The following is a 24,276-nucleotide window of genomic DNA, read 5'->3' as shown; positions in this document are numbered from 1 at the left end:
ATCTAGCATTAACACATTGTGCAGAGCATGAAAATAAATCAGAAGTCCTTGAACAATGAATACTACTGACTATAACCAATTTTCTCCCCAGAACTCAGATTTATAAATTATGTTTTAAAATGGTTTTCCTTTGATGTATCTACTGCTTTGTGTTTCTCTGTTGTGATAGTTCAGTCTTTGCCCTTTAACTCATCTTATATATTTACAATTAGTAAGTAACATTTGTTGATTCTTAGAACCTTGTGAAATGAGAAGGTGCCATCCTTTCAGAGGCTCATATTTATTAAAATTTTTAGCTTTCTAAACTTACAACCAAGTGTCTTTGAGTTGGGGATAAGCCAAGAGAAAGGTTTCCTTATTTCTAGATTTTAGGCTGCATCGTTTCCTATTTTGAAGAGTACCATTCATCACCAGTGGATCTTGACTGGACATCGATAAAACCTAAATGGTTTAGGTTAGAGTGGTGAATCTAAAAAGTCAAAGGAATCCAGGATCACAGCCGGGCATGGTGGCTCAAGCCTGTAATCCTAGCACTTTGGAAGGCCGAGACAGGCGGATCACTTGAGATCAGGAATTCAAGACCAGCCTGGCCAACAGTGAAACCCTGTCTCTACTAAACATACAAAAATTAGATGGGTGTGGTGGTGGGTGCCTGTAGTTCCAACTACCTGGGAGGCTGAGGCAGGAAAATCACTTGAACCCAGGAGGTGGGGGTTGCAGTGAGCCAAGATCGTGCCACTGAGCTCCAGTCTGGGTGGCAGAGCAAGGCTGTTCCTCAAAAATAAAAAAATTTAAAAAAAGGAATCCAGGATCGCAAAGCATAATGCAGCTTTCATGACAAATGATTTTAATTCATACATGACTTAGCATGAAGTTCTGCACCCAATAAGTATTTGTTGACTAGCTATGTTGATTGATTGTTAATTTCTAATCTCCATTTCCCACCCCTCTACCCCCAGCTAATGTCTTATTCCAGCCTTCCTCCTTGACCTCATTTCTCTGGAAACTTTCCCATCTCTTTATTTGGTCCTCTCACACCCCCTGCTTTTTATTATTATTATTATTATTATTATTATTATTATTATTATTATTTCTTTTAAACTATCTGCAGTTTCCAGATACTGCCCTATGTGACAGAGGAAAAAAAATAAGTACCTAATTTTTGTTCTGCCTTTTGTTCCTCTAATCTCCTTCTAAGCTGTTCTGTCAGATCTTCTATTTAAGTCTTTCCTCTTTCATCTCTTACCATGAATTCTTTATGACAATCCTCTTTTGTGAGCCATGAATAGTCATGCCATTCATTCCCTTTCTAACAAGAATTTCACATTGGCCTTACATTCTACTTTGTAAGACCACTGGCTTTATGCTGCCCACTTTGGGCATTGCAGGACCCTGGCTGCTGGGATAGTGAAGTGTCTCTGTATCCTCTGCCATGGACCCACATAGAATGCAGCTGTCAGAAGCTCCCTGGGGGCTCAGATTGGGAGGTGTCTTGTTCATTGCTGCATCCCTGTCGTGCATGGTGCAGAGTAGGTGCTCAGTGAACATTGCTGGATCAATCCCAGCTATGGGATTTACATTAGTTTCAGATAAGGTAATACAACTGTTAACCAAGTAGAAAAGTTTGGATTTGTTGCAAAACTATGGAAAATAGTTCACTTGACTATATAGATTCTGATTATACCTCATGATGGATACTACCCATTATGGTAATAATCCAACTTAATCAGCTGATTTTAAAAGATGAAAACTTTTTTATTTTTTTGAGACAGGGTATCACTGTCACCCAGGCTGGAGTGTGGTGGTGCGATCTCCACTCATTGCAGTCTTGACCTCCCGGGCTCAAGTGATCCTCCCACCTCAGCCCCATCCCCAGTGGCTGGGTCTACAGGTGCAAGCCACCTGCTTATTTGTAGTTTATTTATAGAGATGAGGTTTCGCCAAGATGAAAACTTTTAAAAGCACACAGAAATTAAACAAAACTCTTGTGTTAACCAAACATTTAAGTATAAAGTAAATCTGTGCATCTTTTAAGAAGTCTTTATTCTTAAGTACAAAATTGGATTAAAAGTATTTTTATGTAAGCTCCTTGAAGGTAGAGAACGTTGGAGAGAATGTTGTAGAGAAGGTGCAGAATGTTGTATCCCCATTGTCTATCACAGTGTTTAGCACATAATAGGTACTTACTAAGAATTTGGCAGCAGAGACAGGGTAGGCTATGACAACTAGTTATTTCTATTGAAGGCAACAAGTGATTGCTAGATAAATAGCAAAAGAAATTATCTTCTAGGCATGTGAACCTCCAAGTTTCTGTCACCCAGATTGGAGTGCAGAGTGCAATGGTGCATTCTCTGCTCACTTCAACCTTCACTTGCCAGGCTCAAGCAATTCTCCTACCTGAGACTTCCAAGTAGGTGGGACTACAGGCACGTGCCACTACTCCTGGCTAATTTTTGTGTTATTTGTACAGACGGAGTTTCACCATTTTGCCCAGGCTGGTCTTGAACTCCTGAGCTCAAGCGATCCACTGCCTTGGCCTCACAATGTGCTGGGATTACAGGCGTGGGCCACTGTGCCCAGCCTACCTCCAAGTTTATCTAGGAATCTTTTCTTCTGTCTCTAAACTCTGGCTGTCTCTGGAAAGAAAAGGATAACACTTTCTCTAACACGCAATGCTTTCTTTTAGTGCACATCATACCCAGAATCTATTGGGAACACTTTGAGCAGGTTTCTTAGCTGGCTTGATCCTGTTTGATTATTTGCCCCTGAATTCCAGGCTCAGGACACAGAGTAGAGAAAGCCAGGGGTGAGCTCAGGCAGTGACTGTTGGATCATGGCCCATATCTCAGCAATGCCATGTCCAACTGGGATGCGTCATTACACTATGGTTGGCAACAGAAAAACTGTCTCCACCAATTTGAAGGAACTGCCAATTTGAAGAAACTTTTTGCAGATGTGTCCCAGAAATCAAATGTTTCAAATTGTCAATTTATCAGCCTTAAGAGGATTGTCTGTTTAAAAAAAAAAAAAAATGGTTATATTTTCAAGTGGCATATTCTTCTGAAGTAAATATTTTTAGCTTTTCATTTCCTGTCGTAGAGCAACTCTAATTCTATGCAATTCATGAGCCTAGAGAGGATGGGTCATTTCTCATTGATTTAATTTCTGTAACACCCAGATTTACATAGAAAAAAATATTCTTTTCTTTGAGTGTAGACATCATCTATGAGCAGCTAACACAAAAACTCCTGTTTTTACTCACAAAGGAGATGAGGCAAAGGAACATGGAGAACACAGCATAAACCCCGTACTGGACATTTAAAATGCACATTTATGGACCGTGGATTGATAGTGAAACATTTGTGCAGAACAGTGCAGAAAATACCTTTACATTTAATTTTAATTTTTTTTTTTTTTTTGAGACGGTGTCTTGCTCTGTTGCCCAGGCTGAATTGCAGTGGCATGATCTCGGCTCACTGCAATCTCCGCCTCCTGGGTTCAAGATTCTTCTGCCTCAGCCTCCTGAATAGCTGGGCTTATAGGTGCTTGCCACCATGCCTGGCTAACTTTTGTATTTGTAGTAGAGACGAGGTTTCACCATGTTGGCCAGGCTGGTCTCGAACTCTTGACCTCAGGTGATCCACCTACGTCAGCCTCCCAAAATGCTGGGATTACAGACGTGAGCCACCACGCCCGGCCTAACTTCTGCTCCTGATTCCTTCCTTTCCTGATCCTGAAAGGACCTAAGCTGATCCCACATTGACTTTGTTTTGTCTGTGGCCTACGGATGCATGATGGGAATCACAGCACGCCCTCTGCCCTGACACACTGTAGGCCTGCAGGCCACTCAAGACAGCCTTCTGCTTGCCCATCCCCAAACAGCCAGCTTGCTCCTCACTCTTCAGATTTCTCAGGCAGGGGGCAGATGGCAAACCCTTGTGTCCCCCTAACTGTAGGAGGCATAGCAAGCTCTCCAAGCTCTCCAATGGACCCTCTCCACGGGGGTCCATTTAGTCTCCCTCGCTAAACTTGAGGTGAAACAAGTACCCCAGGGTTAGGGATGGAGGTAGGCATCTCACAGGCATTAATAGCTCTCTTCAAAGTCCTCTTGCTGAGTCTTCTCCCTCCTGACTCTTGTGTCTGTGATGGAGGTAAAAGGTTGAAATTATCTAAGCTGTTCTTAAGCACCTGCTTTGGAATTTCTGAAGAATAGTATGTCTCAAAAGTCACTTGTTTTCTGATATCTAGCCCATCTTGGTGCCTCAGTAGGAACTTCTGATTACAATCTAGTTACAAGTATATCCTCACTGCCTGGTTACTAATAATGTGTAATATATATATATAGCCTTTTTTGGTTTTTTTGTTTGTTTTTTTGTTTGTTTGTTTGTTTGAGATGGAGTTTCACTTTGTCACCCGGGCTGGAGTGCAGTGGCACAATCTCGGCTCACTGCAACATGTGCCTCCTGGGTTCAAGTGATTCTCATGCCTCAGCCTCCCAAGTAGCTGGGACTACAGGCACTCACCACCACACCTGGCTACTTTTTTGTATTTTTAGTAGAGACGAGGTTTCACCCCGTTGGCCTGGCTGGTCCCAAACTCCTGACCTCAGGTGATCCGCCTGCCTCAGCCACCCAAAGTGCTGGGATGACAGGCATGAGCCACCACACCCAGCCTCTAATAGTATATTTTAAACAACTCATTGGGCTCTCTGTTTTCATCACCTCTCAACTTGGAGTACTGGTTAAGATAATAAATATATAGCCAAGTGTGTATTTATTATACACATTTATGGTCAAACAAAAAGCACATATTTTCATCATATTGCTTCTGTAGTTCCTTTGGCTAAATCAATTCAAGCATTTAAATTCTGTAAAATCAGGCCCCAACTTAAAATCAACTTCCTAAAATTTGTTGTTTGGAATACATAGAGACAATGTGGTATTTATATTCTCAGGCAGGTGCTTAAAGGCTGTATATCTATAACGGATTGTGTTTCTGAAGTATAAGTATAGTCATAACTTACCACCATGTATAATAATATTTCTCTGGGGCCAGGCATGGTGACTCACGCCTTTAAACCCAGTACTTTGGGAGGCTGAGGCGGGCAGATTGCTTGAGCTTAGGAGTTCAAGACCAGCCTGGGCAACATGGCGAAATGCCGTCTACCAAAAATACAAAAATTAGCTAGCTGTGGGGGTGCTGTGTGCCTGTTGTCCCAGCTATTCAGAAGGCTGATGGGAAGATGGCTTGCGCCCAGGAGGCAAAGTTTGCAAGGAGCTGAGATTACACCACTGCACTCCAGCCTGGGCAATAGAGCCAGACCTTGTCTCCAAAAAAAAAAAAAAAAATTTCTTTGGAAAAAAAATAGTTCAGAATATAGAATTTCAGGAATTCATCTTTCCCTGTAATAATTCTAACAGTGTTGTTAGCTAAGAACTTACCAGCTCTCCCTAGTCAGGCCATAGAAACTGTAGAGAAGGTTCTTTAGCTTGTAGCAAGAAGTCTATTAGAATAGGGGCTAGAGGTGGTATGGATGGATTGGAAATTTGAGGACATAATAAAACAAGATAAGAAGCCATAGAAGGTTAAGACCTCTTGCCTATTGAAAACCCCCAGAGGCCAGGTACAGTGGCTTGTGCCTGTAATCCCAACACTTTGGGAAGCCAAAGTGGGAGGATTGCTTGAGCCCAGTTCAAGATAAGCCTGGGCAACATAGGGAGACTCCATCTCTAGAAAAAAAATTAAAAATTAGCTGGGCATGATGGTGCATACCTGTGGTCTCTGCTGCTTGGGAGGCTGAGATGGGAGGACTGCTTGAACCCAAGGAGTCAAGGCTGCAGTGACCTGTGATGACGCCATTGCACTCCAGCCTGGGTGACACAGTGAGAACCTGTCTCAAGAAGAAAAAAAAGAAAACCCCCCAGAATACTTCTCCATTTTGGGCTGCCTCCTTGGTTACTCCTTTTATTTTATTCTGTAGACCTCAGGGACTGGTCTTCTTGTTTCTCTTAATCCTTCAAGTTCTTCTTTTGTTCCTGTTAATTAGGATTCAGATATGTAATATCCTGATATGAAGCAAGAAAAGCCTTTGTAAGGGTTTTCAGGAATAACTGGAAACAGACTATGTGAGAGTAAAAAGAGTCATATCCACCTTGATATGCCCTTTTCTTCACAGAGTCCCATAGGAACAAGGGCCTTTCATAGAGAACTGATAAAAGGATCGGATGCATGAATGACCCAAATAAGATTTACCAGAGTAAACCCAGATCCAGTGTTAACTGTTGGAGGCATTTTTTTTTTTTTTTTTTTTTTTTTTTAGATGGAGTTTCACTCTTGTCCCCCAGGCTGGAGTGCAATGGCATGATCTTGGCTCACTGCAACCTCTGCCTCCCGGGTTCGAGCGATTCTCCTGTCTCAGACTCCTGAGTAGCTGGGATTACAGGCACACACCACCACGCCCGGCTAATTTTTGTATTTTTTGAGGCATTTCTTTAAGGAACCGTGGCAGGATATAGAAGTGAGATAGGAGCAGAGGAAACAGGAATGGAATGAGGGCGGGCAATGGACAACACCAGGGCTACATCTGGGGAAAGAGCTGCAGCCCCAGTGTCAGGGAAGGGACAGGTTGGGAGACGAAGCCTTGGAGCTTTCCCTTCTGGCTTTCAGTGCCTGTGCCCTGTCCTTGGCTGGTCAGCACTACTCCAGTCCCGGGAGTATGCTGAGAAGTGGGGGCTGGAAATGGGAGGTGGAGGACCAGGATCTGTAGCATCGAGAGAAGAAAATCTCTGGTGGGTGAAAAGGAAACATCTGAAGCCATACAGCCTCCCCATTCCTGTTAACGGTTTAAGGGTGGATGACTGTAACTTGATGATGATGGAAACTGGGACTTCCAGCTGGGCGTGCTCAAGTCTATAATTCCAACACTTTGGGAGGCTGAGGCGGGTGGATTGCTTGAGCTCAGGAGTTCAAGACCAGCCTGGGCAACATAACGAAATCACGTCAGAAAGGAGGAGGGAGGGAGGGAGGGAATGAAAGAGGGGAGGAAGCGGGGAGCGAAAAGAAAAGAAAGGAAAGGACAAGAAAAAAGAAAAGAGGAAAAAAAGAAAGAAACTGGGACTTCTGCTTGCTTTAGTCTTTGTTTCTGAAATATAAACAGAAAACTCTGAAAAGCACAGATTAGCTTTTAGGAAACAATAACTTTTTCTTTATGATTTACCCATAGCAAGAGTCCCCAGCTAATTCCCTAGTGGGCCTCTAGGGTAGGTGCCATCCATGTACCCTCCCCAACACCCCCTGCCAGATACAGGCTCAGTCAGCACCTCTAGGCACTTCTCCCTGTGAACACAGGCACCCAGTCCACACCCCTCTCCACCAATGATCACAGAGCCTGAAATAAATGGAGAAGTCACCCTCATCAAAAGTTTGGGGTCTAGGATCTGCATGTGGAGTGAGAACTATGTGAATTATTCTTTTTGAATGTAATTTGAAAATCATAAACAATGAAATGTAGCACCTATCTCACATGGTAACGGAATAAAACGACTTATTGGTTTACTTCTAAACATCCTGGAAAATAAACCCAAATTTGTTAAAAAGAAAAGTAATATCAATTTAGAATCATGAATACAGTCCAACAAAGAAAAAAAAATTCCTGGTGTGATTTTAAACTGGCAAGTCTAGAAAATACTTCAAACTTGTGAGACTATATAATATATTTATGGAAAATACGGTCATTGTGAAGAATTAGGTTGAATCATATGAAACTTCTGATAGTCTACCATTGTTGACCTACAAAAATGTCAGTTTCACATAGTTTCACCTAATAGGTGGATAGTGGAAGCTTTAATTATTAACTTTTCCCAAAAATATTCCTATAATGTAGAAAATAATCTTAATATATTTCAACTAAATCTGGTTTCAGAATCCAGTAATGATCTTTTACTTTAACTGATTTGAATGATCTCATTAAAAATTAATAAACTTTATGGGAAATTAATCACTTTTTCCACCCTATAAGAACTGGGTACTTACTTTTTTTTACCCAGTTTGAGATGTGGCAGAGAGGAGCAGATTTAAAATTGATTCCAACAAATTAAAACCAAGAAACACTTAGTTTCTGTAGTTCTGAAGTTAAAATTCTATCCAAATTCAGATGATTATACTGAATGTATAAGACCGTAATTAGAGGACATCACTAACGTGATTTAGCTTGAGAATGCACGAGTGCTGAACTCAGTCACTCTCCCACTGACTAGGGGCAGGTGCATATCAGCCATGTGCTTCCAAATTCCACTTCAGGAGCATGCCAGTACCATCTCCATAGAGTTCCCCTAAATTATAAAATTAGGGTTAACTAGAGTCATAAGTTTAACCAAAGGTCTCACTCTCACCCCAAGCACATGGCTCCAGATTCCTCAAAGATGTGGTAATGTCAGAACAAATGATTGCTTCTATTTCATTCATGTATTCACTCGTTCTTCAGATACTTATTAAGTGCTCACCTGCCATGGTGCCGGTACTCTTCTAGGTGCTGTCAGTATAGGGGGAAGGAAGACAAACAAGATCCCTGCTCTTGTGGAGCTAACATTCTAACACTTGGAGATTCAATCATTCAATCAATAAACAAACAAGAAAAATACTAGATAGTAACCAGTGCTATGTAGAGAATTAGAATGGGGAGTTACATTAAATGAAGGGATCTAGGCAGGCTGCTTTGGGGAGGTGACATTTTTGATGGGCAGGCTATGGCAAGGAGAGGGAGTAAGAGGAATCCAAAATGAGTCCTAGTTTTAGGGTTTACTTAGTGCTGTCAAAGTGTGGTCCGAGGACCTGTGCCAGCCTGCAAGATGTCACCTCTCTGCCTTGAGATTAGCACAGAAATTAAGAGTAATCATTCAGGGCCAGGCATGGTGGCTCATGCCTGTAATCCCAGCACTTTGGGAAGCTGAGGTGGGTAGATCACTTGAGATCAGGAGTTCAAGATCAGCCTGGCCAACATGGTGAAACCCCGTCTCTACTAGAAATACAAAAGTTAGCTGGGCATGGCAGAGGATGCACGCCAGCCTGGGCAACAAAACAGAGGGGATTCTGTCTCAAAAAAAAAAAAAAAGGGTAACAATTCAGAAAATTTTATAGAAATTTGACAAGGAAGTTTTATATACTATACAATAATTTTGCATTTCTTTCATTTTGCTAGTAATTTGTTTTTATTTTACTTTACAAAAGTGCAGGCTGGAAATTTTTAAAATCTGATTTTCATGGTAGAGAGTGTGAGAAACATTGGTTTAATCACTTAACCAAGTGGATGAATAGTGGTGCCATTTCCTGAAATGAGGAAAAGGAGGTTAGGAGTATCTCTGGGGGACAGAAATCAAGCGTGTTCTGTTTGAGCCATCCTGTTTGACATGCCCATTAGACATCATAATGTAGAATAGTAGTATATGACTCTGGAATTCTGGGAAAGAAACCAGGCTTGGAGATATGGATTTGGGAGTCATGAGCAGAAAGTATGTGAAGCTTGGACATTGGATGAGCTCACCTAGAGCAGAGATGGAGCCAGCACAGGAGACTGGTGCGGCAAGAGAAAGAGAAGGAAAGACCAGTATGGTGTGTCACGGAAGAAAATGTTTCAAAAGGAAAAAGTAGTCATCTGTGTCTAATGCTGCTTAGATCAAGTAAGGTAAGAATAGATAAATGACAATTAGATGTGGCATATTTGAAGACCCTGACAGTCGCAATCTCAGAGGAACAAAAAGAACACAAGACTAATTGAAGTAGGTTAGCAAGACAATAGGTGACAATGAAATGATCTCATAACAGCAGAGGATTATTTCAAATGGTTTTGTTGTGAGGGGGGCAGAGAGATGCAGTGAAAGTAGATATGGGGTTAAGAGAGATTTTTTCCTTTTTCTTTTCTTTTTCTTTCTTTCTTTCTTATTTTTTTTTTTCTTTGACACAGAGTTTTGCTCTGTTGCCCAGGCTAAATTGTGGTGGCATGATCTCAGCTCACTGCAACCTTTGCCTCCTGGGTTCAAGCAATTCTCATAACTCAGCCACCCTAGTAGCTGGGATTATAGGTGTGCACCGCCACACCCAGCTAATTTTTGTATTTTTAGTAGATACAGAGTTTTGCCGTGTTGGCCAGGCTGGTCTCGAACTCCTGGCCTCAGGTGATCCACCTACCTCAGCCTCTCAAAGTGCTGAGATTACAGGTGTGAGTCACTGTGCCTGGCCTCTTTTTTTTTTTTTTCCCACCATCTTGTATTGTTACAGTAGCGATATATTTTTCAAGACAGCTTTTCCTCAAGTGTGAAGATGGGAAAATCCAGTAGAGACAAGAAGCTGGTGATGCAGGCGTTGCAGGCATATATCAGAATGCAGTTCAGAATGGCTTTGCCAAAATAACTCTATAGGAAGTTATCCATATTGAAAGGAACACTAATATAGCTCTGAAAATTATATTCCATCTACATTCCATTTCCTACAGAATTCTACTGGGACTGCATGCTCAGGTGGAATGTCAGGATGCACTAAGGCCATGTGGGATTTTAGGAGAGACACTGACATTTCCTTTAGTGCTCTACGGTGAGAAACTGGATCTGGAACATATCTGGTTTATTTGGATTTCATGATATAAATCTAATGTCTGAATCTTAAAAAGTGGCTTCCTCAATTGTCCTGATGGACATGTTCTTCCTTGCCATATGGAAATTGAAACATGTTTGTCATTTTGACAGGAGTACAAAATTTCAAGCTTTGAGCAGAGGCTGATGAATGAAATAGAGTTTCGCTTGGAACGTACTCCTGTTGATGAATCAGATGATGAAATTCAACACGATGAGATCCCCACGGGCAAGTGTATTGCTCCCATCTTTGACAAGAGACTCAAGCACTTCCGGGTCACAGAAGGCTCTCCAGTCACATTCACTTGCAAAATTGTTGGGATACCTGTTCCAAAGGTAGGGGAAGATGACAAGCCAGTTGGCTACCTAACAGCATGGAACTATAGACAGTGCCTTCAAGAAGGTCTTTAAAAAATATACACAATGTTTTTTCTTCTTTTTTGTATTTGTTATTGATATAGTTGTACATGTTTTAGGGTATATGTGATATTTTATACTTGTATACGGTGTGTAATGATCAAATCAGGATAACTGGGATATCCATCACTCAAACATTTATCTTTTTTGTGTATTAGGAACATTACAGTTTTTCTCTTCTAGCTATTTTGAAATATACAACAAGTTATTATTAGCTATAATTTTTCCACTGTACTATCAAGTACTAGAACTTATTTCTTCTATCTAACTGTACGTTTTCACCCATTAACCAACCTCTCTTCATTCCCTTCTCCCGTCTACCCCTCCCAGACTGTGGTAACCACCATTTTACTCACTACCTCCATGAGATCATTTCCTTTAGCTCCCACATATAAGTCAGAACATGCAATACATGTCTTTCTGTGCCCAGCTTACTTCACTTAACATAATGACTTCCAGTTCCATCCATTTTGCTGCAAATGATGGGATTTCATTCATTCTTTTTATAGCAGGATAATATTCCATTGTGTATAGATACCCCATTTTCTTTATGTATTCATCCACTGATGGACACATAGGTTGATTTTGTAACTTGGCTATTGTGAATAGTGCTGCAATAAATACAGGAGTGCAGATATCTCTTCAACATACTGATTTCCTTTCTTTTGGACATATATCCAGCAGTGGGATTGCTGGATCATATGGTAGTTCTATTTTTAGTTTTTTGGAGAAAACAGTCTCCATACTGTTTTCCATAACAGCTGCACTACTTTACATTTCCACCAATGGTGTATGAGGGTTCCCCTTTCTCCACATCCTCACCAGCACTTGTTATTTTTTTGTCTTTTTGGTAATAGCCATTCTAACTCTGGTGAGATGATATTTCTTGGGGTTTGATTTGCATTTTCCTGTTGATTAGTAATGTTGAACATTTTTTCATATACCTGTTGGCCATTTGTATGTGTTCTTTTGAGAAATGTCTATTTAGGTCTTTTGTGTGTGTGTGTGAGACAAAGTCTCACTCTGTCGCCCAGGCTGGAGTGCAGTGGCACAGTCTCAGCTCACTGCAACCTCTGCCTCCCAGGTTCAAGCGATTCTCGTGCCTCAACCTCCTGAGTAGCTGGGATTACAGGCGCCCGCCACTATGCCCAGCTAATTTTTGTATTTTTAGTAGAAATGGGGTTTCACCATGTTAGCCAAGCTGGTCTGAAACTCCTGACCTCAGGTGATCCACCCTGGAGACCCTAGCCTCCCAAAGTGCTGGGATTACAGGCGTGAGCCACCACGCCCAGCCTATTCAGGCCTGTTGCCCAGTTTTAACAGTCTTGGTTTTTGTTTTTGTTTTTTGCTATTGAGTTGTTTGGGTTCCTTATATATTCTAGCTAGTAATCCCTTGTCAGATGAATACTTTGCAAGTATTTTCTCCCATTCTGTAGGTTGTCTCTTCACTTTGTTAATTGTTTCCTTTGCTGTGCAGAAGCTTTTTACTTGCAGTAATCCCATTTATCTATTTTTGCCTTTGTTGCCTGTGCTTTTAAGGTCTTACCCCCCAAAAAATTTGCCTAGACCAATATCCTATAGTGTTTCCCCATTGTTTTCTTCTAGTAGTTTCATAGTTTCAGGCCTGGCATTTAAGTCTTTAATGTATTTAGAGTGGATTTTTTTATCTGGTGACAGGTGAGGATCTAGTTTCATTCTTCTCCATATGAGTATTCAGTTTTCCTAGCACCATTTATTGAAGAGGCTTTCCTTTCTCTCGATGTATGTTCTTGGTGCCCTTGTCAAAAATGAGTTGGCTATAAATACATGGATTTATTTCTGGGTTCTCTATTCTGTTCCATTGGTCTATGTGTCTATTTGTATGCCAGTACCATGGTGTTTTGGATACTATAGCTTTATAGTATAATTTGAAATCTAGTAGCATAATGCCTCCAGCTTTGTTCTTTTTGCTCAGGATTGCTTTGGCTATTTGTGGTCTTTCATGATTCCATATGAATTTTAGAATTGCTTTTTCTATTTTTTTTTTTCCTTTTTTGAGACAGGGTCTTGCTCTGTTGCCCAGGCTGGAGTGCAGTGGTGAGATCTCTGCTCACTGCAACCTCCACCTCCTAGGTTCAAGCGATTCTCCTGCCTCAGACTCCCGAGTAGCTGGGATGACAGCTGTGTGCCACTACGCCTGGCTAATTTTTGTACCTTTAATAAAGATGGGATTTCGCCATGTTGGCCGGGCTGGTCTTGAACTCCTGGCCTCAAGTGATTCACCCACCTCGGGCTTCCAAAATGCTAGGAATACAGGCGTGAGCCACCACTCCCAGCCTGTTTTTTCTATTTCTGCAAAGGATGTCATTGGTATTTTGATAGGGATTGCGTTGAATCTGAAGATCACGTTGAGCAGTATAGACATTTTAACAATGTTAATTCTTCCAATTCGTGAACATGGGATATCTTTCCATTTGTGTGTGTGCCCTCTTCTATTTCTTTCAGTGTTTTATAGTTTTCCTTGTAGAGATCTTTCACTTCTTTGGTTAAATGTGTTCCTAGGCATTTTATTTATTTATTTTTGTAGGTATTGTATTGCTTTCTTGATTTCTTTTTCAGATTGATTGCTGTTAGTGTATAGAAGTGCTACTGATTTTTGTATGTTGATTTTGTATCATGCAACTTTACTAAATTTGTTTACCCTAAGAGGTTTTTGATAGAGCCTACATTTTTCTAAAACATAAGATCATGTCATCTGCAAGCAAGGATAATTTGACTTCTTCCTTTCCAGTTTGGGTACCCTTTATTTCTTTCTCTTGCCTAATTACTCTGGCCAGGACTTTTAGGCCTATGTTGGATAAAAGTGGTGAAAGTGGGCATCTTTGTCTTGTTCCTGATCTTAGTGTAAAGACTTTCCATTTTTCCCTGTTCCGTACGGTATTAGCTGTGGGTTTGTCATATATGACTTTCATTGTGTTGTGTTCCTTCTGCACTCAATTTGTTGAGGGTTTTTTTTTATCATAAAGAGGTGCTGAATTTTATTGAGTGCTTTTTCATTGTCTGTTGAGATGATCATATGGTTTTTGTCTTTGATTCTATTGATGTGATGTGTCGTGTTTATTGACTTGCCTATGTTGAATCATCCTTGCAGAGCTGAGATGAATCACACTTGATCATGATGAATAATCTTTTCAATGTGTTGTTGAATTCAGTTTGGTAGTATTTTGTTGAGGATTTTTGCACCTATGTTTATCAGGAATGTTTACCTGTCATCTTTTTGTTGTTGCTGTTGTTGTTATTGGGTCTTTGGTTTGAGTATCAGGATAATGCTGGTCTTGTAGAATGAGTTTGGAATATTACCTCCTCTTTAATTTTTTGAAATAGTTTGAGTAGAATTGATATTAGTTCTTTAAATATTTGGTAGAATTCAACAGTGAATCCATTAGGCCCTGGGCTTCTCTTGGATGGGAGACTTTTTCATGTGCACATGTTCTCTGCTTCAGTCTCATCACTCATTATTGGTCTGGTCTATTTAGGTTTTCTATTTCTTCGTAGTTTAGTCTTTGTAGGTTATATGTGTCCAGGAATTTGCCAATTTCTTCCAGGGTTTGCAATTTGCTGGCATATAGTTGTTCACAACAGTCTCTAGTGATCATTTGTATTTCTGTGGTATCAGTTGTATTGTCTCCTTTTTCATCTCTTATTTTATTTTTTTGAGTCTTCTCTCTTCTCTGATTCTTAGTCTAGCTAAATGTTTGTGAATTTTGTTTATCTTTTTAAAAAACCAACTTTTCATCTCTTGTATTTTTGGTCTTTTGTATTTTTTTAGTCTCAATTTCATTGATTTCTGCTCTGTATTTATTATTTCTTTCCTTCTACTAATTTTGGATTTGGTTTGTTCTTTGTTCCTTGAGATGCCTCTTTAGCTAATTTATTTGGAGTCTTTCTGGGTTTTTTTATGTAGGAATTTATTGCTATAAACTTCCCTTTTAGTAAGAAAGTCTTATCAGACTCTAGTGAAGTATCTACAAAGAGAATGAAAACCCATACCAGAAAATTAGCAAAGCCCAGATAATTTCACTTAAAAAAAACCCATCAGGAATGAGATCATTAAATAGTCAGGCTAAAAAGAAATCAGACTTATGGGTAAGTTCAAATTTTAATAAAAGTTTAAAATAAGTGTCCTAGTCATGATACTATATTTTGGGCTATCGATTTTCATAGCCATCAAGCTCACCAAACTGATATTTTTCTGTCTACTTAATATCTATTTAATATCCACAGGGTACCTGTTCTTGTACAAAGTGAGCTATATTTGTAGCATTACTATTAGGTTGGTAAATGCTAAGAATGTCACATCATTATCACTGGATGCTGAAAAATCACATAAATCAGCAGATTTTTTGGCAGTCAGCTGAGAGAAGGATTTACACCCAGCATGGTTTGTGGCAGAGAATCTCTCTGCTCTTCTTTCATAAATATTAGCATAGTGTTATCATGTATGGTTAGGTAACCAGGAAAAGTAGAGGAGGACAGCTGCAACCAGTATTTATCTCCTCTGTCTTTGAGAGATCTCCTTCACACATGCAAAACTAAACATGAGATATACAGATAGATGTGTATGTGCGTGCACACACACACACGTATACACACACACACACACATAGATATTTACATTTTGGCTGGATGAGAAATTTAGCAAGTTAATCCTAGCCTCATTCCATTTAGTGCAACAAACCATACTAACCTTTCAAGCAAGGTGACTTGTTCTAAGTGCTGAGATCTGCAACTGCAGGAGACTTGAACTTGTAAATAAGGTAATGAAAAAATATCCCGTCTCCTGGTTTTCATTATTTTGCTTCTGAAGACATGTCCATTCCTTAGGGTAGTTTTTAAAACTAAATATGAAGTACAAGAAAAATCGTCAAAAACTTCATCTTAGTCCTAAATTATATTGAATTCTTGACTTAAATAATAACATTTAATGTTAAATAGTATTATGTAGGTACAAGTCGAGGGGCAGATTATACAGTCATTTTTAATATGTTTTATAACTTTTTTTTCCAAGTGCTTCATAAAGTATGGGTCACTTAAAAGATGGCAGTTGTCCCTTGCCTCACCCCAGACCCTAGTTTATTAACCTCTAAAGATAAACAAAACAGTGTATATCTTGATAATTTTTCATTTCAGGTTTACTGGTTCAAAGATGGTAAGCAGATTTCTAAGAGAAATGAGCACTGCAAAATGAGGCGAGAAGAAGATGGGACATGTTCTCTGCACATTGAATCCACCACCAGTGATGACGATGGCAACTACACCATCATGGCAGCCAACCCCCAGGTGGAGACGCAGGGTTCTGCGCTGTGCTGCACTCTGAGGAAGGAGCAGTTGATGTCATTGTGAATGAGACCTTGAGAAGTGCGAGTTACTAAGGATTGCTGAGGAAAATGAATGAGAAGCATTGTGATTGTGTGTAACTAGGGCACAGCATCACAACTTAAAAGACTAGTTAGCCACTAACAGGTCACTCAATGCTTCAGCCTTTGTCAAGGGACACTAGTACTATTTTTTCACTGTGTATACCTTGCAGACTTATTGAACTCAGTCTTGTGTTTCTCAACACATTGATTCTCTTGAAGAGTCAATAAATCAATTGACCAATCATTCTATCAGGAATGATCTGTCGTTTTTGTTCTTTAGCGAATAGGTAAATTACTTTGCAAAGGTTTGTGAATGTCCCTCAAACTCATAATGTCCACATTTTTGGATTGTTTTGTTTTTTAAACTTGGAAAGCCATAATCATCCACTTTCCTTTTCTGAATGAAGGCAAATATTAAAACTCCCCTAAAAGATGTGGCAGACATCTTCAATTACTATTTGAGTAGGAAGTACAGAACTATAACATCCATTCCTACTGAAATGTTAGTTTTAAAGAGTCTCTGTTGAGGAACGTATGAAAATATTTGGCCATGCTTTTAAGTTATGACTGCAAATAACGTTAAGTACATAAGAATTCAAATTTCTTTTTACCTTTGTGCTGTTTATATCTCAGTTTAAAATGAAAGTCATTACCATACTCTTAAAAATCTCTCCCCTGGAATGTTAACAGTGATTTAAGAAATCATATTTTATTGATTTTATTGTTTTTATTCCTCTCCCCCAAAGAAAAACTCATAATAGTCAAAATTTCACAGTGTTCTGGTCCAGAAAATTTTATGTACATTGAAAAAGTGTGAGATTCTTCTTATTTTAATCTTGTTCATTTTCTGTTTGTCAGGGGAGAATCAGCTGTTCTGGCCACTTGATGGTACAAAGTTTGCCCATTCGCAGTCGACTAACCTCTGCTGGTCAGTCTCACAGGTAAAAACAATAAGAATTCCCCTTCTCTAGGTCCTTCCCAAGCACCTCCCCACTATCATGAGCACCAAACTACTGGATCCATGAATTCTTAATTAAAGGTAGTCCTTCACTTTCAGCATCAGCATCACCTGGGAGTTGGCTGGAAATGCAGAATCCCAGGCCCCACTCCGGATCTACTGACTCAGAATCTGCATTTTAACAGAATTCCCAGGTGATTCACAAGCATAGTAAAGTTTAACAAGCACTAGTCTCTGGGATTTTTTTTTAAGTTTGATTTTTATTTTTTAGAGACAAAGTCTCACTTTGTTGCCCAGGCTGGAGTGCAGTCGTGTGATCATAGCTCACTGCAACCTCAAACTCATGGGCTCAAGCCATCTTCCCATCTCAGCCTCCCAAGTAGCTGAGACTACAGACGCATGCCACCATGCCGGCTAAATTTTTCTATGTGTGTGTAGAGACAGGTGTCTCGCTATGTTGCCTAGGTTTGTCTCACACTCCTGGCCTCAAGCAATCCTCCCGCCTTGGCCTCCCAAAGTGCTGGGATTACAGGCATGAGCCACCACTCCCAACCTGGCATGCTTTTAATGGTTCAAAATTTGTAACCATCAGTAGTACCTGCACACATAATATGTAAATCAGACCCATTGAAGTAAGTTACCATCTTTTGTTTAATAAAACAGAAACCTTTCATGATTGAATGTATATTGATGGAATGTTTTTGTTGTCTCCAATGTAACAACTGGTTTTCTTCCTCTCTGATTTTACTAACCACTAAGAAGAAAGAGCCTGGCTCTCCACTTGAATCTTATGGTGCCACAAAGTCTTAGCAAAGCATTCCATAGCTGCTGACACAGAAGAATTAAATGTGACTTACCAAAGGAACAAAAATAGTGACCCATGTTTCAGATACAGTATTTTACCAGCATTGCAACTATACCTTCTTCTTCTTCTTTTTTTTCTTTTTCTTTTTTTTTTTTTCTTTGAGATGGGGTCTCACTCTGTTATCCAGGCCGGAATGCAGTGGTGCGATCTCAGTTCACTGCAACCTCCACCTCCCGGGCTCAAGTTATCCTCCCACCTCAGCCTTCCTGTAATTGGGACCACAGATGTGCGCCACCATGCCCGGCTAATTTTTGTATTTTTTGTAGAGATGGGGTTTCACCATGTTGCCCAGGCTGGTCTCAAACTCTTCAAGCAATCAACCTGCTTCAGCCTCTCAAAGTGCTAGGATTACAGGCTTGAGCCACCAAACCTGGCCCCCTCTCCCTTTGCCTTCTCCTCCTCATTCTTTTCCTCCTCCTCCTTTCTTTTTTAAGAACAGCTGTTACTTTTGTTCAGTCTTATCCAGTTTAAGTTCATACTCATCTTTAATGGTCTGCCATGATTTATAGCCAGGTTAAATTTTATTACTCAAAGACACAGGGATTGCAGCTGCCTTGCTCTGGGTAATAAACAGGACTTCTCTTTTGGCTCTTGTTTGAGGTTCGGATTGAATACTGATCTATTTGTTTATTTTGATGACTTTTGAACAACTGGTTGAACTCATAGCAAGGTGAGCTGAGCCCACTTAACCCAGAATGACAGAAAGAAGCTAAGCCTGTTTATTTGATTCCAGATCTCACAAGACAGTCCCACAGTGTGTGAGATACTTACCACTTTGTGTTTTACGTCAGCTCCACACCATTATTTATTGTTTATGCTCCAGCCTCCCCTTTCTCCCTTCAAAAAAAAAAAAAATCTGTTCTCTAGGTCCTGTAGCCATGCCTAAATGCCTATCATCATAAATTTGTAAATTTATTTCTCTGTTTAATATCTGAACACGCTTGTTCTTATAGGGGAAGATCCCGAGTGCAAGAAAGAGACAAAGAGCCCCTACAGGAACGCTTTTTCCGACCACATTTCCTGCAGGCTCCTGGGGATATGGTAGCTCACGAGGGGCGCCTCTGTCGGCTCGACTGTAAGGTACACTCCGGCACCCATCCTTGGTTCCAGATCTGTTCATGTTTTGTATTTGTTTGCATTCATTTTTGTTTGTATTTGTTTTGTGGGTTTCTTTTTTCAGGAAAGATGAGATGGGGAAGGGAGAGAGATCACTTTTTTTTATCATAAAGCTTGTTTGGAGTATTTAATGTCAGACAAAATTATTTTATGAAATTTTTGAATCTTTAGATATTAATAAAAATTACATTGGTGTTATATCAAGTTAATTGCATTTTTAGAAGACAACCAAAGAGGTGATACACAGTAGTTGTCCCTTATCTGAGGGGCACGCGTTTCAAGCCCCGCAGTGAATGCCTGAAACTTTAGGTAGTACTGAGCCCTATATATAGTATTTTTTAAATTTGATAACCAAGACAGCTACCATCTAAGGGGCAGGTAGCATAGACAGTGTGAACACGGTGGACAAACGGGTGATTCATACCCTGGATAGGATGGAGTAAGACAGCATGAGATTTCATCATGCCACTCAGAACGAAACACAACTGAAAACTTAGAAACTTTATTTCTGAAATTTTTCATTTAATATTGTCAGACTGTGGTTGACCTCAGGTAACTGAAACTTTAGATAAAAGGAGGACTACTATAATTCAGACATTTGCATCTAAGCCTTTTAAGAATTCTAGAATGCCACGGAAGATTTAGATACAAGTCTTTTCATTTGGTGTCTGGAAAGTAATAAAAACTATAAAGCTATATGGTGTGATTTTCACATCCTTGAAGTGAATTGTTGGACTTGTGGCCTTTGAAAATGTACAGACGTGAAAATATGGCCCCAAGGTAGTGTATGAGAACAAAAGCTGGTTTCTCATACTAATCAACCTCCTTTACCTTTAGCTATTCTACGTTCTCATTTTTTGACCAGGCTTTAGTTGAGCAGCGTGGATATCTCTCAGTGTGAAGAGAAGCTTACATCACCCTTCTGCCCCATAGGTGCAGAATGCTATGGAAGACTTAGATGCAAATTAGTCAAAGCTTGAGGTTAAGCATCCGTAAAGGGTCCACTTCTATCTATGCTATCTATGGTTCTTCTTCTCTTTGTGGCTGCCTAAATAATATTCAGATTGATTGTTACATCCCCCTCCCTAAACTCTGAAAGATTCCCATGCCCGGGTCCCATCCCCAGAGATTCTGATTTATGGTAAATGGGCACCAGGATTTTTAAACACCTCCCACATGATTGTAATTAATATACAGCAAGGTTCAAGAACTCTGGTTTACTATCTGGCTTTTCATTATCCTCAGCAAACTAACACAGGAACAGCAAACCAAACACCACATGTTCTCACTCATAAGTGGGAGTTGAACACTGAGAACACATGGACACAGGGAGGAGGCATACCGTGCCCTGTTGGGGGGGTGGGAGGGGTGAGGGGAGGGAACTTAGAGGACAGTTCAATAGGTGCAGCAAACCACCGTGGCACATGCATACCTATGTAACAAACCTGCACGTTCTGCACATGTATCCTGTGTTTTTGTTTTTGTTTTTTGGTTTTAGAAAAAAAAAAATCTGGCTTTTCTCTTGGCTATTAGGTATGTAAACAGTATATCGTCTCTGAAATTGATGCTGCAGGCCTATTGTATCTATCTATTTCGCTTTTTAATTCTTATTTATTCTAATCTAGAGTATAATCACATAGGTTAACCATGACCTCAACTGTGATCAAAGTACCATACAGTTCAAATTCATGCAGCCGTTTATTCAGACCCTTCTTTTCTCTCGATGCCCCTACAGAGAGCTTTTTCATCACTCCATGTTTTCTCTCACTGTTTGTTTGGTGCCAAGCAAGGATAAAGAATTCAGCCATCAAATAACTGTGCCTGTTGTCAGTCATTTGCCTCAGCTGTCCTGTTGTTTATTAGGTGAGTGGTTTACCGCCCCCGGAGCTGACGTGGCTACTCAATGGCCAACCTGTGCTACCAGATGCCTCCCACAAGATGCTGGTCAGGGAGACCGGAGTCCACTCTCTGCTCATTGACCCGCTCACTCAGCGCGACGCAGGGACCTATACGTGCATCGCTACCAACAAAACCGGGCAGAATTCTTTTAGCCTGGAGCTCTCTGTAGTAGGTAAGGTTTGCTGCTGGGACCCCTAAACAAAACTTCCTCCAAAGTCATTGCCCAAATAGGCAGAGCCTCTGCCAGAATTCCTTCATCCTTTGCCTGGCTAACTCCAATCTCAATTTCCCCTTCACTGTGGTGGGACAGTATTTCTCACATCACTTTCAAAACCCTGCCAGTAATCTAAAATCATAACCTGATACCATGTGCATAATACCCATTAAATAAATGAGAGCCATTGTAATCATCAATCCATCCATCCATTAGCCGTCACTAAATTCCAGTTATGTGCCCTGCAGTCCATCATTCCTGGAACATACCAGCCTCTTTGTCCCCCGTCTAAGTTTTCATGCCTTTGCACCAATGATCCCTCTACCAGAATATCCTTTTCTGCCTGGCAACCTCCTACTCATTCTGTAAGGTCTAACTGAAATGTCACCGCCAGGTACAGTGAATCCACCAGGCACAACTACCCCTTCCCAGCCTAACAACAATAAAGTGTTTCTATAGCACTCAGAAAAGGAGAGATTCACAGAGTACGTAGGGCCTTCTGTGTAACTGTTAATTCTTTGCCTCCCTGAAGAGATGCTGAGCTCCTGAGGTCAGAGACTGTGGCTCGTCTTGCGCATCTCCAGTGCCTCTGTCTCTCTTCTGCGTATCTCAGTGCCTGGAACGTGGAAGGTGCCCAAGAAATATTGAATCAATATCTAAACAAATGAAATTTTATATTCTTAGATGATGTGAACAAAACACTGTAATGCCTATCCATAAGGATAACAAGACATTGTCATCTGGGAGGTGCCAGCCTTGCAGAGCAGTAGTCCAACCAGAAGTAAATTTCAGAATGCAGGAATTCTGGTGCTGGGCTTCCTCCTGCTCTTGGTGTGACCTTTTAAGAAAATCAGGGTGTGGGGCACGGTGGCTCACGCCTGTAATCCCAGCATTTTGGGAGGCCGAGGCAGGCAGATCACCTGAGGTTAGGAGTTCAAGACCAGCCTGGCCAACATGGCGAAACCCCATCTCTACTACAAATACAAAAATTAGCTGAGTGTGGTGGCGCACACATGTAATCCCAGCTAATAGGGAGGCTGAGGTGGGAGAAATCACTTGAACCCGGGAGGGGGAGGTTGCAGTCAGCCAAGACTGCACCACTGCACTCCAGCCTGGGTGACAGAGCAAGACTCCATCTCAAAAAAAAAAAAAAAAAAAAAAAAAAAAAAGAAGAAGAAGAAAAAAAAAAAAGAAGAAGAAAATCAGGGTGCCTTCAGCATGATAATCCTCACTCTAGGCTAGTGGCAGTTTCCCCTGTATATCTTTTTCCTTTCCTCACTTTTAATTTCTTCTCACCAATAAAATAGGAAAAACTCATTCTGCAAGAATACATTGATTTCAGGCTTTTACCTTTATTCCACTATTTTGCTAAAAAATATTGGCTTTGGAACCCTAAGACATGAGGGACCTTTACCTAAATTTGTCCTGGCCAAATCTCTAAAAGCCCCCTTGGGAAGCACAGTCTTGTGTGTGTGTTTGAGATAGTATTATTCTGTAGGTATCAGATTTTTGTGGAAAAACTATTATGACTTCTACAAAATAAAACTCCTCCCCCCAAAATCTGTTTCAGTAAATAGAATATATGGTTTCTCAAAATCTACTGTTGAGGTATAAAATAAATTCCTTTAATTCCACCATTCCTGGCATTTGCATCCTGTGCGTATGACCCAGATCCTCAAGTATTGCCTCTCGTGGGATGTGCAGAGATGGTTGCCCCATTTCTTTTGGTTTTTTAAACCATTTATGAAGCTTTTATCAAGGCAGTGATCCTCACTAAGAGTCATGAGGAGTGTTCTGACCAGGAGGTAAGGTGGGTGCATGCCCGCTGGGCTAAATTCTAGAACTGTGGTGAGTGTGAGGCATGAACCTCAAAGTACTTACTATTCAAATAAGAATGACCCTTCTCCACCAGGCGCAGTGACTCACGCCTGTAATCCCAGCACTTTGCGAGGCCAAGGCAGGTGGATCACCTGAGGTCAGGAGATCGAGATCAGCCTGGCTAACATGGTGAAACCCCATCTCTCTTAAAATGACAAAAAATAGCCAGGCCTGGTGGTGCACACCTGTAGTCCCAGCTACTCGGGAGGCTGAGGTTGGAGAATCACCCGAACCCGGTGGGGAAGGGATTCGGGCAGAGGTTGCAGTGAGCTGAGGTTGCACCACTGCACTCCAGCCTGGGTGACAGAGCAAGTCTCCAAAAAAAAAAAAAAAAAAACCAAAGAGAAAAAGAATGACCCTTCTCTTGCTCAGCCAAAGAGGTGAAGAAAGCACCAGTGATCCTGGAGAAACTACAGAACTGTGGTGTTCCCGAAGGCCACCCTGTGAGACTGGAGTGCCGCGTGATAGGCATGCCCCCACCTGTGTTCTACTGGAAGAAAGACAATGAGACTATCCCTTTCACCAGAGAGAGGATCAGGTACAGACTTTGCACATTTTTTGTCCCATGTCTTCATTTATATTAGGACCCAGAAAAGCTCTTTGAAGTAAAAAAACTAAAACAAAATAAAGCATCAAGGCAGTTACACTCATTTTCCATCCATCACTAAATGATTGTTTTTAAGGTAAACTTAAGGATCCAGTTTCTTAAACTGGGTACCTTGCTTAATCTTCCCTAACCAGGCCGGGCGCGGTGGCTCACGCCTGTAATCCCAGCACTTTGGGAGGCGGAGGCGGGTGGATCACGAGGTCAGATCAAGACCATCCTGGCTAACACAGTGAAACCCCGTCTCTACTAAAAATACAAAAAATTAGCCAGGTGCGGTGGTGGGCGCCTGTAGTCCCAGCTA

At 40.8% G+C, this 24,276-nt stretch overlaps 1 protein-coding gene across 3 annotated transcripts in view; it reads left to right on the top strand.

Moving 5' to 3' along the window:
- The window catches only part of MYPN (myopalladin), a 106,017-nt gene that overhangs the window by 72,260 nt on the left and 9,481 nt on the right, over positions 1 to 24,276 (top strand). For all 3 annotated transcript variants that reach the window (XM_038009168.2, XM_038009169.2, XM_038009170.2), the window contains 6 exons: positions 10,737 to 10,958; positions 16,209 to 16,358; positions 17,297 to 17,379; positions 19,215 to 19,341; positions 21,241 to 21,448; positions 23,741 to 23,906. In XM_038009168.2, coding sequence (XP_037865096.2) covers positions 10,737 to 10,958; positions 16,209 to 16,358; positions 17,297 to 17,379; positions 19,215 to 19,341; positions 21,241 to 21,448; positions 23,741 to 23,906 — 956 coding nt within the window. The remainder of the gene's footprint in view (positions 1 to 10,736; positions 10,959 to 16,208; positions 16,359 to 17,296; positions 17,380 to 19,214; positions 19,342 to 21,240; positions 21,449 to 23,740; positions 23,907 to 24,276) is intronic.

Source organism: Chlorocebus sabaeus, chromosome 9 (assembly GCF_047675955.1).
Source record: "Chlorocebus sabaeus isolate Y175 chromosome 9, mChlSab1.0.hap1, whole genome shotgun sequence".
Taxonomy (NCBI): domain Eukaryota; kingdom Metazoa; phylum Chordata; class Mammalia; order Primates; family Cercopithecidae; genus Chlorocebus; species Chlorocebus sabaeus.
The sequence above is the reverse complement of the archived record's forward strand: the minus strand, read 5'-3'. Positions and strand labels throughout refer to the sequence as shown.